The sequence below is a fragment of the Dasypus novemcinctus genome, chromosome 26 (assembly GCF_030445035.2).
Source record: "Dasypus novemcinctus isolate mDasNov1 chromosome 26, mDasNov1.1.hap2, whole genome shotgun sequence".
Lineage (NCBI taxonomy): Eukaryota > Metazoa > Chordata > Mammalia > Cingulata > Dasypodidae > Dasypus > Dasypus novemcinctus.
Window position 1 is genome coordinate 30533535 of NC_080698.1, and position 19810 is coordinate 30553344.

A 19810-nucleotide genomic window follows, 5' to 3' on the forward strand; every position below is an offset into this window, starting at 1 on the left:
ATGTAAACTTGCCAGTTAAAATTCCTTCACAAAGCCTTATATCCAGTCCATCTGCTCCTTACTAGCTGTATGATTTGGGGCAAGTTCCTTAGCTTTTCTCTCTGTGTAAACATGTAAAAGAAATTTTTTTTTAAGAGGTTGTGGGAGAAAAAAATACAACAAATAATATGCAACAGAGACTGTCTGTGGCCTCCAAAACCTAAATTATTGAACATCTGGCCTTTTACAAGGAAATTTTTTTTTTTTAAAGATTTATTTATTTATTTAATTCCCCCCCCTCCCCTGGTTGTCTGTTCTTGGTGTCTATTTGCTGCGTCTTGTTTCTTTGTCCGCTTCTGTTGTCGTCAGCGGCACGGGAAGTGTGGGCAGTGCCATTCCTGGGCAGGCTGCTCTTTCTTTTCACGCTGGGCGGCTTTCCTCACGGGCACACTCCTTGCGCGTGGGGCTCCCCTACACGGGGACACCCCTGCGTGGCAGGGCACTCCTTGCGCGCATCAGCGCTGCGCATGGGCCAGCTCCACACGGGTCAAGGAGGCCTGGGGTTTGAACCGCGGACCTCCCATGTGGTAGACGGACGCCCTAACCACTGGGCCAAAGTCCGTTTCCCTTTACAGGGAAATTTAAAGCAGCCCTGCTCTAGGTGTCCCTAACTACATGGAGTGGGTAAGGGGAAAGAGGGGGTTACCTAACTGATACTTTAATAAACTTTCAGTGGCCTGTTTTAGGCCCCACTTTTATTCTGGGTTCTAGGAGTACCTGGTGCTTCCAGTTTCTGAGTCTTTTGAAGATTCTGTGGTATTTACCAGGTAATTTCTTGCTCTCCTCACTGCTAGTTTAGGTTGCAGCTTTCTCAGTTCTCCTGAGACAGTTAACACTTGTTTATGTTTTCCAGTAAGCTAAAGTTTGTCAACGGGCCCTTCTGTTCTCCTGGCTCTCTTTGGGCCTTTAAAAAAAAAATCCCTCAACCAAAATTTTCACCAGAGGATAAAAGAGATGCAAATATAAAATCAAAGAAGTAAAACACTATTCTATACACTGAATTGGGAAAATCTGGACTAACTTGTACCAATGATTTCCTCCCTCATAGAAAGTATGTATTGCCCAGTGTTAGCCATCAAAAAGACCTAGGATCCGTGAACAATCCTTAGTAGCAGAGCCAAGTTTGTGGTCTTTAAACACCACTTCCACTAGAAGAAACCAGGAATCCTTAGAGAAAGGGGGAGTTGTGCAACTGGGCTGGGAGGTGTGCAAGAGGAGCCTGGGATAGCCTGTGCCAGAAAGCAAGGAGGCCATCAAAGGACAAAGGGACACAGAAGCCAACTTGAAAGGTTGGCTGAAATATGAGGAAATTTGCATGCCAAAAAGAACCATTCTGAAAGATCAGAAATAAACTCATACATCTATGGCTGATTTTCAACAACCATGCCAAGTAATTAATCAGGGGAAGAAGGATCTCAACAAATGGCCCTGGAGAAACTGGATCTCCACACGCAAAACAAAAATAGACAACTACCATATACAAAAATTCACTCTAAATGGATCAAGTACCTCAGCAAAAGAGCTAAAATCATAAACCTCCTAGAACAGAACACAGGGGAAGCTTCAAACCTCGGATTTAGCGGTGATTTCTTAGCTATCTTGCTTCATCTTGGAGCCTCTCTAAAAGCCACTCCAGCTCCAGTGCTCCCTGCCGGAAGCCTCACCAGCTACCGCACTGCCCTTCAACTTCCTCCTCTTCCTAATCCTGCCCCCTTTACTGCCTCACTGGTGTTGACGAGAAGCCTCCCCAGTAAACCACCTGAATACAAATCTCCATCTCAGAGTCTACTTTCCAGAGAACATAACCTAAGATAGCCCAGTCTCAACCTCATATAATAAAGTGCTAATAAACGGGGTAATTTTTTTGTTTAAACTGAATTAGTCATCAGTGAACTACTTAATTTTTATAATCTAAGAGCTACTCAACTTCCAAAGGAAAAAAGTGTATTAACGTTCAGACATAGAAAACCTTGGAAATGATTTTGATATTCAAATAAAATATATAAAGATTTATTCTAAAGCCATACCCAAAATGTACAAACAATGAAATGCAACCCTTTTAAAGATTTAGTAAAATGAGCAGTTTTCACATCTTATACATAACAACAATTTGAACATCTTATTTTGTACCTATAAAAAAGTCTGATAAAATGCTTTAAAGTGTCAAATGGACTTTCTTATTGATATAAAACTTACCCTCTTTATATGTAAAGCATGCAAATATAACAGTTTTAATATGAAACTGCTCTTAATCTATGAAATGCTTGCTAGTCTACAGAGTCACATTTCTTATGCCCTGCTTAAAATGAGGTAAGAAGATAAACATTGACACTGTATTTTTCAGATAATTTTTCTCAGATGTTTATAGCTCTCAGACAAAAAGTGCAACACTGCCTTTAAATTCCTTTCACGTGAAATATTGTCCCAGCAGTCACTTGGCATTCAGCACTAACAGTAGCAATACCTGTCATTTAAAAACTCATAATATAATTCTTTTTACATAATTTTAAGATCCAAATCAGAGCTATTCCTGCAGTGATTCACTTTTATCTTTATAAATATAATAAATATTCATCATCTCTAGAAAACTCTAGAAAAAAAGAGATTAGCAAATTTTTTTGCAAAAGGCCCAATAGAAAATTTTTATTCTTTGTAGGCCACCTACCTACCTACTCTGTCGCATATCTCCTTTTTATTTTTAACAACTCTAAAGTGTAAAAACATAGTTAGCTCTGCTATAGTTAACTCCCTACTTAAAAAAAAAATCACTAGTCTCTAAATTAGATAATTTAAGTGTTAATAAAATGTAAACTTCACATTTTGCAGTAAAATTAATTTATGGTTTCCAGATGCTAATTTGAAAGTTCATAAACAATCAGAAGTGAATCCCATTTAAAGAGTGGGACTATATTTCAGATGTTCTATTTAATTAACGCTACCTTTTTGGCTTGATTCTTTTTCAATTTGAATTAGCAAGTCACATGCCTTTACTCTTTTAACAGAAAAAAGATGATATTTATGTGGCTAACCTGAAGTTTGCAAAAACAAAGATAGGAAACTTTCATGCTAATAGAGGTAGATGCATACATGCAGGTATATGCAGTCACAAATACATGCACAATGGAAATTAGTATTTGGTATAAAAACACTCCACTGCTAAGAAAGAATGCATGGAAACTATAAGGTACACAAAGCAATCCTACAGAATGTTCTAATTTGTTTTTTTGATATGCTGTTGTTACATTTGGGGGAAACATGATTTGAATATGAATTATGATGATATGAATATAAGTTAATGCAAAGACATAGTATATTCAGGTTCTTGATGCAAATAACCTACAGGTGATTAAAAGAATATGGCAAAGAACTCAATGGAAATTAGTTTGGACTCTGATGTTAGAGTAAAACAGATCTCTTTATAATATTCTCTGATCTATAACATGGTCTATAACTTGTTACCAAGACCCACTACTACACAAAGCCTTAAAAAGTATGTGTGTGCAATGAACACAGAGGTGGATGAGAACTGTGCTTGATGGTACAAATGCAAGAGTATCTTCTGTGAGCTAGACTGGATGTACATCACTATTGCAGAGTGGTGGGAATGTGGAGAAGCATGGGAAAATTACAGTTGGTGTGACCTGTGGACTGTGGTTAACAGCAATCCTGTAATATTCATGTACCAATGCCAAAGATGTACTGTGTTGATAATGGGGTGTGTGGAAAAAATGTGATGATATTATCTCAAAATCTGTAAAAAATATTCCATCACACTGTGGTGTGTTGGTGAAGAATTGTTGTATGGGAATTCTACACATGCGCATGATTGCTTTGTAGGTTCACAACTTTTGTAATAGAAATATATATTTTTAAAAATAATAATAGGATGGGTTAGGGGAAAAATGAACCAAATGTAGGATATGGACTGTAGTTAGTAGTAATAGTTTGATGATGCTTTTGCACAGTTTGTAACAAATGTCTCACAACAATGCAAGGTGCTGGTGGAGGGGTGATGTATGGGAGCCCTGCATGATGTTATGTATATTTATTTTGTAAGTTCACAACTTTTACTATAAACTTATTCTTTATGTACGTTCATGTATGAATGATATACTTCAATAAAAAATATATTTTAAAAAAGTATGTGTGTGTTGCCCATGTTTTCTTTCTTACAACAAACAGTATTATGAACAGATTATGTCAAATAAAACAGCAGTTGCTCATTTACACTCAAATAAATGATAAACAAGTTGGTACAGTCTGGAATTATAATCACATGGTATTCTACAAAAAAACTTTACAAATTCTAAAGCTAAGATTGTGGACAGCTTTGGCATCACTAAGAAGAAAGCTCAATTACACCGTTGAGTCCATGTTCAACTTTTGAAATATAGAAAGTACAGTTTTCAGTGCAAAAAATACTATCTTGATAAATAGCAATGACAGAAATCACATGAAACACTTAAAGACAATAAAACTAAGTATAAGTAATAGCCTGAGGGTATGTTTTGGTAGAGAAAAGGTCAGTTTGGGGTGGGAAATCACAGGGTGCTTTTACTGATTTAATTGTGCCTCAGCTCTTGGAGTGTTTCAGCACCCTCTTTTGGCAAACAATCAGAAACACCTACAGCTCATCATGCTTTCTCTTAAAGGGCCACTGTGGGTGCTGTGACACATGCTCTGCAGCCTGAAGGACAAGGAACATAAATTCTCCCACATCAAAGGCATAGTTGGTGAACTTTGGGTGCTCCCCCAGAGTTGGGTGGTGGCCCTGCAAGAGACAAACAAAAACACAAGTCTATGAGTAAATAAGGATAGGGTTTTCCAAAGAGGAGGAAACTTATTTCACTTTGGCCAAGGCAACTAGGCTCTGTGTCAGAGGTCAGCAAGCTTTCTCCGTTAAGGGCCAGATAAATATTTTCAGCTACGTGAACCATGAAGTCTCTGTCACAACTACTTGATTCTTCTGTTTTAGTGCAAAAGCAGCCATGGATGATATGTGAATGAATGAGTATGGCTGTGTCCCAATAAAACTTTATTTACAAAAACAGGTGATGGAGGGATTTCCCGTTGACCAAGACAGACACGTAAGACATTCCAGGGTTCTGTTCCCCCATGGATTCTTTGAACAACTAGCAAAAAACTGGCAGAGCCATCTTCCCCAAAACTCCAGGGAACAGTTAAAGGGTTGCTGGTGGGAATGTAAACTGGTGCAGTCACAGTGGTTCCTCTGAGAGTTAAATACAGAGCTATCAGCAATCCCACTACTAGGTATATACCCAAAAGATTTGAAAGCAGAGACTTGGACAGATACTTGCACAACTTGTTTACAATTGCAAAAAGATGGAAGCATTCCATGTGTCCCTCATCAGAAGACTGGATAAACAAAATGTGATATATACGTATAATACAATACTATTTGGCTGTAAAAAGCAATGAAGTCCTGATACAGGCAACAACACAGATGGACCTTGATGACACCATGTTGCAGGAAATAAGCCAGACACCAAAGGGCTAATACTATACAATCTCACTTTTAGGAAATAGTTAGAATATGCAAGTTATTGGAGTTGTTAGAGTCAGAAACTAGAATACTGGTTACTGGGGGGCCAGGGTCAAGGGGAAGGACTGGGAGTTAATCCTTACTTGGCACAGAATTTCTGTTCGGGGTGATGAAAATATTTTGTTAATGGATGGTGGTACTGGTGTACAATATTATGAATGTAACTGAAAACACTGAATTGTATATTTGAAAGTAGTTAAAATGGGAAATTTTAGGTGGTATATGTTACCAGAATAACAATATTTTTTAAAAAACCATAAAGCATGCTGTGATGGTTAGGCTAATTTGTTAACTCGGCCAGGTAATTTTATGTTTGGTCAAGCAAGCACTGGGCTAACTGTAATACAAGGGGTATTTATGGACTTTAGGCACCATTGGCTTTACGGCAGGGGTAAATCATAGATAGCTGATTACAATTACATCAGTCAGGAGATTGCCATCAGCAATGAGTGATGCTTTATTCGATCAGCTGAATGCCTAAAAAGAGGAAGTGATTCCAGCACTGAGTGAGAATTTCCCAGCTCTGTCTTTGGACAGCCAACATCTTCCAGAACTCATCAAGAACCTTCACTGACCTTTCATCGGAGCCCCTTATGGCAGCCTGCCTGCAGAACCTGGACTTGTGCATCCCACGGTCACATGAGAGACTCTTAGAAAATCACATACTACTGACAGATATCTTTTGTTGATTCTGTTTCCCTAGAGAACCCTGACTAATTAACACATGCTAAGGGGTATGAAGTTTTTCATTTGGAGTAATGAAATGGTGATGAACGCACAACACTGTGATTATACCAAAAGCCACTGATTATACATTTTGGATAAATCATATGGTATATAGATATATCTCAGTAAAACTGCTGAATAAATAAATAATTATGCAAGAATAGCCAGAAATAGCAGCTATGTACAGCATGGGAAACATAAAGATTGAAAGATGAAGAATTTCCTTGTTTACTTGTTTATTTGTTTTTTATTTTTATTGAAATAGTAAAAATGCCCTAATAACAATTAAAGTGATGAATGCACATCAATGTGATTATACCAAATACCATTAATTAATTTTTTAAAAAACAACACAGAACAAACAAGTGAACCCTTACGCAAATTATTTTGGGGTATAGTTAATAGTATAATTATAACAATATTGTTTCATCAATTGTAACAAAAGTATCATACTAATGAAAAGTGTTAACAACAGGGAAAACTGCACATGAGAGTGGGTATATGGGAACTCAGTAAATTCTGCCCGATTTTAGTGCAAACCTACAACTTCTCTAAATAAAACAAGATGAAAGAAAGAAAGAAAAAAGGTGGTGGGCCAGATTTGTCCCACAGGGCTTTGTTCGCTGATCCCTGCTGTATATGATTTAAAGGTCTCTAGGGCTGGAAAGTCGCAAAGCTGTCTTACTGACAAGGTAGGTTTGTTCCTTTTTCCCCAATCTCTCACTATAAAATACAACTCACTAGTCCAGAGAAGAATGGTTTGTCTTTGAAGTTCAATGACAGTTTTTCATATTAATAACTAGATACTTTGACCCAATTAAAAGGCAAAACAAAGTGAATTTTGAGCTTGAAGTTTACCTTGTCTTGAGGAAAGACCTTGCTCTGCCTTGTCCACGTGACGTAGTGGATGCCCCTCAGCCTGGCCAGGTCCGAGTAGCAGCGCTCGTCCTCACAGTTGTACCTGAGCACACAGGGCATCCACACGTGAGCTTTTCCTCCCGCGGTCTGCTCTGGGAAAAAACGCAACTCCCAAATACGTTCACGCAAAAGGGTTTGCGAGCAGTAAATGGGACGAAGGGAAATTACATTTAAAATATTCTAGGGGAGTGGGTATAGTTCAGAGGTTTGAGTGCCTCCATCCCATGTACAAGGTCCCAGGTTCAATCCCCAGTACCTCCTAAAAAATAAAATTTTTTTTAAAAAATCAGTGCTTTTAGGAAGAGGACTTGGCCCAGTGATTAGGGCATCCGTCTACCACATGGGAGGTCCGTGGTTCAAACCCCGGGCCTCCTTTACCCGTGTGGAGCTGGCCCATACGCAGTGCTGATGCGCGCAAGGAGTGCCGTGCCACACGGGTGTCCCCGGCGTAGGGGATCCCCACCCGCAAGGAGTGCACCCTGTAAGGAGCGCTGCCCAGCACGAAAGAAAGTGCAGCCTGCCCAGGAATGGTGCCACACACACGGAGAACTGACGCAGCAAGATGATGCAACAAAAAGAAACAGAGATTCCCTTACCGATGACAACAATAGACGCGGACAAAGAAGACGCAGCAAATAGACACAGAGAGCAGACAACCGGGGCGAGGGGGAAGGGGAGATAAATAAATAAATAAATAAATCTTTAGAAAAAAAAATTCTCAGTAGGGGAGCAGGTGTAGCTCAGTGGTTGAGCACCTGCTTCCTATATACAAGGTCCCAGGTTTAATCCCAAGTACCTCCTAAAAATAAAAAATAAAATTAAAATTAAAATATATATATATATATTCCCAGTAGATTATCTTAAGCTTTTAAAAACTGAATAGGATCGAGAAATGGAGGGGCCTGACCTTTTCAGTAGGGCCTCCTGTGTACGAACTTTAGATACCTAGTAATATCCCAGTCTTGACAACACGTCTAGGTCATACAGCTAATGAGGGGAGGAAGCAAAACTGAAACCCAGGCCTGCTGGACTCCACGGCCTCAGTTTCCTCAATTACACTTTTCTCTCTTTCTCTTTCCCACTCCCTACCCTCTCCCCCTTCCTGCCCCCTCTCTCTAGGAGAAGTGAAGAATGAAGGTAGACTCCACAATTTTCTGGCTATTCCTCTTAGATGCTAGAGCTAGAGCTAGAACTAGACAGACATATTGTTCTGCAGGGCACTGGAAGCTCATGACAACTTTTTCTAAATAGTCATGCATTTAAATGCTGAGGCAAATCATTTAAAAAAACGAAACAATAAAATCAAGACTTTTCTATACAAACGGGAACAGCAGTTGCCATCAGTGTGTCAAGGACTAAAGACCGGGCGTGATGTCAACAGCCTAACCCTATCGGAGGGAAGGTCCTGTCTCCACCACGGTCCAGCACTTAGGGGAGTGCCCTGGGCCAGTCACTTTGGCCTGGAGGCCTCAGCCTGCCTGAACCGAGAATGGCGGAGCACGGGTTGGAGTTCGGCTTGGGTTTGGGATGAGCTGCTCAGGAGACAGGCACGTTCTCTTTTAAATACAGAGAGGGCAGGGAGATGCTCACCATTTCAGGGGGTCGAAGGAAGGAACTCACAGAAAGGAAACCAGGGGTTGTACCATGGTAAGGGGCAAGGGGAGGGGAGCAGGTAGTTGCCTTGCTAAGACCTGCAGTTCTGAGGTCTTGTTTTCTTCCCGATGCCTCTGTAAAGTGCCATCCCTGTCATGACTAAGCATGACGTCCTTTGATGCGCTGAGCGAAATCTCAGCCCTCTTGGTGCCTCAGTGGAACGCCGCACTCCCACCTGCCAAACACTTACAGTTCAAATACAGCAGCCCAGTCTGGCAGGAAAAGTAAATGGGTAAGACCGGCGCCGTGCATTCCGATAAATATGTCCGTGTTGTGTGTGATCCTTAGCTGGTCTAGGAAGCCCAGTTCCCTGTGAACATAGAGAACAACACAAGACAGATGGGGAGAAGAGAGAACTGAGTCGACTTAGCCCGGCGTCGCGGTGAGAACACTGGTGCTAGTGTGTTTCAGTTCTTAAGTCACATTCCACCTTTACGGTTTTTTGCCAATTTCAAGCCTCTGTTATTCATTACTTGATAACTTAATATTCGTAAATAAATAAGTAAATGTTCACTCATTTTTTTCCTAAGTCAGCTCAACGTTTTTTAAAAAACTTAAACACATTTACTTTAAAAGGAATTTTTAATAGTAATCTTAAATGGAAATCAGGTACATAGGACATATTTAAAACTGTCAAGGGAAGCAGATGTGGCTCAAGCAATTGAGCTCCCACCTACCACATGGGAGGTCCCTGGTTCAATTCCCAGTTTCTCCCAAAGAAGAGAGCAAGTTGGCACGATGAGAGACACAAGAAGAAAAACATAATGAGAGACAATAAAAATCAGGAAGCAGAGGTTCCCAGTGCCTCCTAAAGAAGAGCAAGACAGCAAGCGGACGTGATGGGCAGGCGCAGCAAGCTGATGCAACAAAATGACGCAACAAGAGACACAAGAAGAAAAACATTATGAAACACACAACAAAGCAGGGAACAGAGGTGGCTCAAGGGAAAAGGTGCCTCCCTCCCACATCAGAGGTCCCAGGTTCAGTTCCCGCTACCTCCTAAAGAAACAAGGAAGATGAACAAACAGAGCAAGTATGAACAGTCGGGGGTCAGGGAAAAATAAATAAATCTTTTAAAAAAACCTGTCAAAATAAATATAATAAAAATAAAGTGTGATTCAAATTTACTTAGATATCACTACAGGGTAAAGCCACAAGCATGAGCCTGCTCTGTCTCTGTAAAAAAAGCAAGCATTAAGGAGACATGATATGCTAGCACCAAACTAAAAACTATATCTTTGTGATAATGAAAGAAAATAAAATTCTCCTTGTGTGACTGAAGTTATTCAATGTATCTAGGTACATCTAAAATCATCGCAGACACTACCAGCTCATTTCCCTGCCTTTGGAACATATTCACCCACAATTTTAAGCATGTTAGGATTGTAAAAGTGTAAGTCCAAGACATTAAAAGATGTGCACATGCAAGAGAAAATCAGGGCTGAAAAAGTTCACTCAAGTTAAGCCGGGAAGAAATGCCGGAGTAAGGAGAGCATGCTGACGTGCATAATGGAATTCGGTCTCCCAGTCTCTAACTTCACCCAAAGTAAAGGAAAAGTAAATGATGAAGATTATTTTAGGCTTTCGGCTTGGAGGAGGACAGTGTGCAACTTTCTTCAGTCATCCCGCATCCAGGTTCATGCGACACCAGCTGCCTCCGCCACGCTGCCCAAGTTTGACCCCAACAAGATCAAAGTCGTGTACCTGAGGTGCACCGGTGGGGAGGTCGGTGCCACGTCTGCCCTGGCCCCCAAGATCGGCCCCCTCAGTCTGTCTCCAAAAAAGGCTGGTGATGGCATTGCCAAGGCAACTAGTACCTGGAAAGGTCTAAGGATTACAGTGAAAATGACCAGAACAGACAGGCGCAGATCGAGCTGGTCCCTTCTGCCTCTGACCTGACCATCAAAGCCCTTGAGGAACCATCCAGAGACAGGAAGAAGCAGAAACCATTAAGCACAGTGGAAACATCATTGTTGATGAGATTGTCAGCGTTGCCCGACAGATGTGGCACCGATCTTTAACCAGAGAACTCTCTGGAACCATTAAGGAGATTCTGGGGACTGCCCAGTCTGTGGGCTGCAATGTGGATGGCTGCCACCCTCGTGACATCAGAGATGACATCAACAGTGGTGCAGTGGACTGCCCAGCTAGTTAAGAACTATAGGCAAGCGGACTTGGCCCAGTGGATAGGGCATCCGCCTACCACATGGGAGGTCGTGATTCAAACTCTGGGCCTCCTTGACCCATGTGGAGCTGGCCGATGCACAGTGCTGATGCGCGCAAGGAGTGCCATGCCATGCAGGGGTGTCCCCGTGTAACAGAGCCCCACGCACAAGGAGTGCACCCTGTAAGGAGAGCCGCCCAGCGCGAAAGAAAGTGCAGCCTGCCCAGGAATGGTGCCGCACACATGGAGAGCTGACACAACAAGATGATACAACAAAAAGAAACACAGATTCCCGGTGCCTCTGATAAGGATAGAAGCAGTCACAGAAGAGCACACAGCGAATTGACACAGAGAGGAGACAATTGGGGGGGGTGGGCGGGAAGGGGAGAGAAATAAATGAAAACTAAATCTTTAAAAAAAAAAGAACTACAAAGGAAAATATTTCAATAAATGATCATTTGACAGCCAAAAAAAAGATTATTTTTAGATCTAAGAAGGGAAAGGTAATTTCCTCTTTACCAGTTACTCCTCTTTAAAGTGTTTCCTCTCACAACACAACAAAAACCCCACACAGAAGAAGGAAGGCGATGGCCCACATCACACTAGGGCCACGTGCCTCAGTTTCTCTAGGAATGAGAACTGATGTCCAAAGAAGGATGTCATCTGCCCAAGTGAATAGACCCCTGGAGCAGCCAGTTGTGGGCAGCATCTGTGGATGAGCCCCCACAAGTCTCCACTCTTTCTAGGACTTCCCGTGGCCTGGCAAAGGATGAATTTACTGTCATTCTTCCTTTATCCGGAAAACTACATATCCCTAAAGCCCAGTCAAGTGGCCAGCTCTTCCAGGCAGATGTCAGGGCCCTTCTTGGCATTTCTTCATGTGGCAATGAGGGCAGTCACCACCTTATAATGTAATTTGTAAAATGGGAATAACTTTGCCAACCTTGCAGGACTACTGAAAGAAGGAAATGAGAAAAAGCAAGTAAAGCGTAATAGTAATTCTCAGCAAATGGCAGCTGTTCTTAAGATTGCTGTTCACCTGAGTCAGTGCCCCAAGGCGAACCAGGCCATCCTCTTCACTGGATTCCTACTGCTGAGCACGGCGACAGCTCATGGAGGTGCCTGCAGCGGGCTAAGAAGCATCCACCCCAAATTCATGTCCACCCAGAACCTCAGAATGTGACCTTATTTGGAATAAGGGTCTGGGCAGATGTCATTAAAGTAAGGTTCAAGGTGAGATAACACTGGATTCAGATGGGCCTAATTCCAGTGAGCGTGACCTTATAAGAAGGGGAGAGAACAAAGAGGTGCAGAGGGAGAAGATGGGACAGAGGTGAGAAAGAGGTGGGAGCGATGGGGCCTCGAACCAAGGAGCATCAGGAGCTGCTGGAAGCCAGAAGAGGCAGAGGATCCTCCTGGGAGCCTGCAGAGGGAGCACAGCCCAGCCGACACCTGGACTTTGACTTGCGGCCTCCAGAATGGGGAGAGGCTAAATCTCTGTTGTTTTAAGCCCCCTAGTTTAGTGGCCCAAAGAAACCAAGACAGTGTCCAGTGAAGATGTGATGTGGGGAGCGGAGGTAGCTCAAGTGGTTGAACGCCTGCTTCCCATGGACAAGGTCCCAGGTTCAATCCCCAGTACCTCCTAAAAACAAACAAAATGAAAAAACCAACTGTCCTTGGGGAGCAGATGTAGCTCAGTGGTTGAGCACCTTCTTCCCATGTGCGAGGTCCTGGGTTCAGTCCCCGGGACCTCCTAGAAAAAGAAAAACAGATGTGACTTGTAAGTGAACTAATGTGTGATGAGTGAGTGCAGCCCTCCTCACTTATGCCCTCAGCAACATGTTTAAACCTCTCTAGATCAGATACACATAGGCTGGTACAGGCACATTTAAAAAGAAAACATCATAGGAACAGGACTGTGGCTGTGGGTGGGAGATGTGGCGCAAAGTGGAGAGAACCAAGTTTTTACTTTTCCTTTTAAACTTTACTGCTTAACTTTTTCAACCAGGACCATGTACCACACCTACAGAAATATTATTTTAAAGTCAAAAGGAGTTACCTAGACAGTGGTTAATGGGCATATTTTCTTTCTAAATCTTTTAATTGTCTCATGAACCTCAAATAATTCTCATATGAATAATTTTAGGTCAGAAGTTGTAACCTGGCAATTGGCAAGGCAAATTAAGCCTACGACATATTTTGTTTTGTTTTGTTTTAATTCAGAAATAGTAGCCAGCACTCACTTAAGAATTCAGAAATTTCAAATAAAAATTAGGATTCATTACTTAAATGGGAAGATGTGGCAACATCAGGCCCCATAAAACTGGAAGGAAACTGTCCCTATCCCTGGGGTCCTGAACTGAGTACCTGAGGTCCTCACCTGCCACTTCATTTACAGACAGCACCTCTTTGGGCCTTCTCTATCCACAAGGCACAAAGAGCTCCCATTCTGGAAGCATGTTTCACCCCCTTTAACTCATCCAAGCAAACAATATTATGTATGTTTGTTTTATAAGTTCATAACTATTACTATACACTTTTTGTTTATGCAAGTTTATGTATAAGTGATATACTTCAATAAGCTTTTATTAAAAAAAAAAAAAGACAGTGATGGGGAGCAGATGTGGCTCAAGCAATTGGGTTCTCGTCTACCATATAGGAAGTCCAGGGTTCGATACCCAGGGCCTCCTGGAGAAGGCAAGCTGGCCCAGTTAGAGTGCTGCCCCATACAAGTGTGCTGCCCAGCACAGGAGTGCTGCCCTGTGCAGGAGAGCTGTCCCACATAGAGAGCTGACGCAGCAGGATGACGCAACAAAAAGAAACACAGAGGAGAGACGCAGCAGGCCAGGGCGCTGGGGTGGTACAAGAGAGTAATCACTTCTCTCCCACTCCAGAAAGTCCCAGGATCAGCTCCCAGAGTCACCTAATGAGAATACAAGCAGACACAGAAGAACACACAGTGAATGGACACAGAGAGCAGACAACAAAGGGAGGGGAGAAGAAATAAAATAAATAAATAAGTATTTAAAAAAAAAAAAAGACAGTGCTGTCTCCAAAAGGACAACAATTGTATGGTCTCACTGATATGAAATAGTTAGAATAGCCAATTCAGAGACTCAGAAACTAGAATACAGATTATCAGGGGCCAGAGTCAGGGTGGGGCACAGCAATTTAATTCTTAACTGATACAGGATTTTTGTTTGAGGTGATGGAAAAGTTCTGGTAATGAATGGTGGTGATGGCAGCACAGCCTTGTGAATGTAATGAATGCCACTGACTGATATATTTCAAAGCATTTAGAAGGGGAAATTTTTTATTGTATGAATGTTACTAAAATTAAAATTTAAAAAAAAAACAAACATGGGAAGCAGATGTGGCTCAACGGACAGAGCGCCCACCTACCATATAGGAGGTCCAGGGTTCAAACCTAGGGCCTCCCGGACTGTGTGGTGAGCTGGCCCATGCATAGTGCTGCCATGTGCAAAGAGTGCCATGCTCCACAGGAATGTGCTCCGCGTAGGGGAGCCCCACAAGCAAGGAGTGCAGCCCTCAAGGAGAGCTGCCCCACACGAAAAAAGTGCAGCCCGCCCAGGAGTGGTGCCACACACAAGGAGAGCTGACGCAGCAAGATGACGCAACAAAAAGAGACAGAGATACTCAGTGCTGCTGTGAATGCAGGCAGACACAGAAGAACACATAGCGAAAGGACACAAGAAAGCAGACAATGAGGGTGGGGAGTCGGGAAGGGGAGAGAAATAAATAAAAAATAATCTTTAAAACAAACAAACAAACATAGGTCTATACAACACAAACAGTGAATGCTAATGTAAACTATGGGCTATAGTTTACAGGATAATTACAATAACAGTACTTCATCAATTGTAACAAAGGTACCACACTAATGCAATGTGTTAATAATAAGTAAAACTGTAGGTGACAGGGGTTATTTGGGAACTTTATTTTCTGCATGATTTTTCTGTAAACCTACAAGTTCTCTAATAAAAGTTTTAAAAATAAATTTAAAAGACACTGGCGTTGTCTGAGAGTGGGCTAGGTACTTACTTATACTTGTAATCCACAATCTGCACTTCAAATGTCGATACTGTTTTCAGTGCATTTACAAGCTGAGGGAAAAAGGAGAAATATTTTAGAATTTCTTTTCCTTCTTTCTGTTTTACTTCCTTTATGAGTCCTACTAAAATTCTTTTGCCACATAAAGCATTTTCAGGTATTAAATAACCCTCAAGTCTACTGTTTTCACCCTTAAGTGAATTCCACTGCAGGCCCCGCCCCTTGGACACAGGATTCTACCCCCACAATATGCCACCTCAGTAGGCTGTCATGAGGCTTAAGAGAGAAAATTCATGGAAGAAAAGCACTGAGCACAGAACCCCGGTAAATTTTAGCTGTTATTTTAACTAGTTGCTAGTAATTCGTACAACTTTCAACATGTTTATTGGACACTTACTACATTCCAGACATTATGCTAAAGCCTTTCGTCTCGTTCATTTTCTCATGTCATACAAACCACTAGTACTTTGGAACCCTCCCCTTGTAATACTAAATTCTTGGCAGAAAAATACCTTCAATATTTCTACGCAGAAAAAAAAAGTATTCTTCTAGCAAACAGAAAGTAACCAAACACAATTCATCTGTAACCAAAAGGACAGTGATGGCTCTCCAGGTCCCTCCCAATCAGGCCAGTTGAACCCCACACCGTGTGTCACCACCATCAGTAAAGTTTGCACAATCACACTGCAATGTTGTCACTGGTGACAACCTCAACAGCCACAACAAACATCACGGAGGGGGCACTTAAATTGTGCCTGGCATGTCTAAGTACTTTAAGTATACTTAATCCTCATGGAAATCACACCAAGTTGGTATTATTATTATGCCTATCTTAAAAAGGAGACAACTGGGGCTTAGAGAAGTTAAATAACTTTCCCAGGGTCTCCCACTTACCACATGGCAGAGCCAAAATCAAATCCAGGTTGTTTTACCCCAAAATCTGTGTTCTTATCTACTGCACTCTACCGTCATACTTACAAAAAGCAACAGGCTGTGGGTAATGGGAGCACAACATTGTGAGCGTAACTAATAGCACTGAATTGTACATTTGAAAGTGGTTAAAATGGGAAGTTTTAGGTTGCATATATGTTATCAAAATTAAAACTTTTTAAAACTATCAAAATAAAACCATAGAACTGTACAACACAGTGAACCCTAATGTAAACTATGGACTGTAGCTAATTGTTAATAGCATAATCATAATAATAATGCTTCATCAATTGTATCAAAGATATCACAGTAATGCATAACATTAATCATAAGGAAAAGTATATGTGTCTGTATATGTGTCTACGTGTGTGTGGTATGGTATTTGGGAACTCTACTTTCTGCATGATTTTTCTGTAAACAAACAACTTCTCTAAGAAAAGAAAAAGAGAAGAAAAAAAAAACAAAAGGCAGTGACCAAAATCCAACCCTGCACCCTTACACACACAGGCATAGAATGGAAGTTTCTCTCTCTAGATAGCCACTGGACCCCCATGAATCTACTCATATCTGCTGAGTTGATGGAGTGAAGAAAGAAGATTAGAATTAGAATTCTGTTTTCCAGGACAGAATCAATTAGGTGGTATGAGCGTCGTCTTTTAATGAGATGTGCCCACATAACAGGGATCACGTGCCCTGGGCATTCCGTGGTGAGGGAGCACTGTCTCACAGTTTCTAGTCAAACCGAAGAGGTGGTCATCAGCAGAATATCTCAATCTACATATAATACCAGGAGTTAAAAATGCTTTTGACCTGAATAAAAGGGGGAAATGGAAAGGACAAATGAGTTTATATGGCTATGAGTCTCCTAAAAGAGCCGGGAGGTTATCAGAGGGGTTGCCCTTATGCACACCTCAGCAGAGTCCCAGAGACAGATAAAGTAGATACAACCCCAGGTATTGGTTCTTCTGAGGGCTACAGAGACCCACAGGTGCTACGGTCATGGCAGATGGAGTTCAGTGCCATGTCAGTTGGCCCTACTTTGGAGTTTGTGTTTCTGTGTGATGGAGCTGGACTCAGATGTGATCTTTGTCCACAAGTCTCTCCCGTTACTTTTACCGGAACTGTAGTTGGTGCTGGGGTTTAATGTATACCCAGGGGATCTGAATCTCTGGACTGTCCATGTGATAGCCAGGCCCTGAGCCTCAACAGACTTCAGCTCCTACACTCTGGTTTATTGGACTTAACCCACTCATCTAACATGGAGGTGAAGAAGGTCAACCACCACACCAGGGAGTCAAGAGTGCCTACAACTGAAAGCAGGAGGATTGCATCCAGCATCCATGTGGAGTCTAAGCCCCCTCTTGATATAGATGTGGAGTGGACACAACCACTCCAAGGTCCACAGGATGGAGGAATAGAGTATGGATTAGAGTGAACTTACTAATATTCTATTCATGAACTATTGCGATTAGTAATCGAAGAAAATGTGGCATTGGTGTGGAGAAAGTGGCCATGGTGGCTGCTGGGGGTAGGGAGCGGGAGGAAAAGATGTGATGTGGGGGCGTTTTCGGGACATAGAGTTGTCCTGGGTGGTGCTGCAGGGACAGTTACCGGACATTGTATGTCCTCCCATGGCCCACTGGGTGGACTGTGGGAGAGTGTGGGCTATGATGTGGACCATTGACCATGAGGTGCAGAGGTGCTCAGAGATGTATTCACCAAGTGCAATCAATGTCTCATGATGATGGAGGAGGTTGTTGTTATGGGGGGAGGAGTGGGGTGAGGGGGGTGGGGGGTATATGGGGACCTCATATTTTTTTAATGTAATATTAAAAAAATAAAGACAAAAAATAAATTTAAAATAAATTTTAAAAATTAAAAAAATCAAAAGAGGTGGTCATATCCCTTCCAACATGGAGGATTCTATGAACCAACATTTCATTAGGCAACCTGGGCTTTATTAGCTATTCACAAATCAAATTTCCATCAAAGGTATTTGCTTTACTCCTGTTCCTCAGGAGAAAAGCAGCCAGCTGGGTGCTCTTTGCCATGGAGCAGGGATCTGAACTGCCAAGTCTCACCTTCAGGTAAAATCGCTGGGCAACTGCATGACTGCAGCTGACAACGTTGATGCCTGCACTGTCAGTAGCCCAGCCTTTCAACTGGCTTGAGACTGTTCCTTAGCCTGCCCCTTGCTGATGGACTGGGAACAAAGGCAGATTCGGCCTCCTCTAAGATCTCTTTGCTTATATAAGCAAGAGAGCACTCTGGTTAAGGAAGCAGGTTCAAGGTAGCAGACTACCTTGGCTCAAAACCCCATTCTTCAACTCACTGGCTGGGGGATCTTGCACGTTTGTTAACCTCTAAGCCTCTGTGTCCTTGCCTAGAACACAGGATAATGACAAAATAGCTACCTCATGGGCTTAGTGAGAGGGTTGAGAGACCTGATGCATTGGGAGCACACGGTAATATGCTTGGCACACAGTAAGCATGCAGCATGATACCTATACCAACAGACTATTGATCTGTCTGCTATTGAGGCTTCCTGTCTCTCTACAGTAACATTGAATTGGTTGATGCTTTTTCCCCTAAGGACTTACAGAACATCTCATTTCTTCCATCCCCAGAGCTTACAATGAATGAGCTCATGTTCTTGTGCCTCACAATCCATATGCGTCTTGAGAAACTAATCACCAAGTCTTGGCCAGCCTGTTAGACATCCAAATTAGCCTGTGTAAAACATTTTACCCGCCCAGCCCCCCACCACGTTTTCCCATTTCAATTCTACTTAAGTGTTTGAGCTCAAGGCCCAGGAATCACACTTGATACTCAAGACCTCTCCAGGTCCTACCTATTGCAATTCCGACAGCATTGTAGGTTCTGTCTCTAAAGACAGATCCTGAATCCATCTACTTTGTCCATCTCTACTGTCATCACCTTAGGGTTGACGTAAGGTCAACCTGGGCCAGCGCAACAACCCCTAATCAATCTCCCTGCTGCTATTCTTGGAGCCAGAGTGACTTTTTTAAAATTAATAACGTCAGTTTCATGTCTCAGTTGTGTATTTGTTCTCTACTTGCTACTGTAACAATTACCACAAATTAGCAGCTTCGAACAACACAGTTCACTATCTTACAGTTCTGTAGAAGAGAAGTCCGACACGGGTCTCACTGGACTAAAATCAAGGTGTCAGCAGGCCTGGGTTCCTTTCCGGAAGCCCTGGGGAAGAATCCATTTCCTTGCCATTTGCAGCTTCTCGAGGCCGCCTGCATGCTTGGCTCGGGCCCTTCAAAGCCAGCAAGCTTGTATCTCTCAGATCCTGCCTCAGCCATCACCATTTCCTCTGCCTCTCCTGCTTCCTCTTCCACTTTTAAGGACGTGCTTAACGGAGACATGATCAGTGAGAAGAATCCAGCCAAGAAAAGAGTCCTCCCAGGAGAGGCAAAGGTTCTCCGGTAGACTGAGCAGAAGACCCACTTGTGACTCCACTGGACCCAGCCAGATGGCCCAGGAGAAGCTCCCTCTCTTGAGGTCACCTGATTAACAACTTTACGCCATCTGCCACCTTAAGTCCCTTTGCTATGCAAGCTACCATATTAACAAATTCCGGAGATTAAGACACAGGCCTCTTTGAGGAGGATGAATCATTCTGTATCCCATACCCTGCCTGAAACTGTGCAGCGGCTTCCACTTTTACCAGAATAAAATCCTGTCTCCTCGCCAGGGCAGATGAGGCTGACATGGTA

General features: G+C 42.4%; 1 protein-coding gene and 1 pseudogene across 2 annotated transcripts in view; one reads left to right on the forward strand and one right to left on the reverse strand.

Annotated features, from left to right (window-relative positions):
- Nucleotides 1-2019: 2019 nt before the first annotated feature.
- The window catches only part of EOGT (EGF domain specific O-linked N-acetylglucosamine transferase), a 37791-nt gene continuing 20000 nt past the window's right edge, over nt 2020-19810 (reverse strand). The window contains exons 13-16 of one of the 2 annotated variants that reach the window (XM_004483328.3): nt 15126-15187; nt 9090-9209; nt 7187-7289; nt 2020-4810 (exon numbers count right to left, since the gene is read on the reverse strand). In XM_004483328.3, coding sequence (XP_004483385.1) covers nt 4664-4810; nt 7187-7289; nt 9090-9209; nt 15126-15187 — 432 coding nt within the window. In that variant the 3' untranslated portion in view covers nt 2020-4663. The remainder of the gene's footprint in view (nt 4811-7186; nt 7290-9089; nt 9210-15125; nt 15188-19810) is intronic. The other variant, XM_012521519.3, reaches the window with a different exon arrangement.
- Nucleotides 10409-11054, forward strand: LOC139437681 (large ribosomal subunit protein uL11-like; annotated as a pseudogene).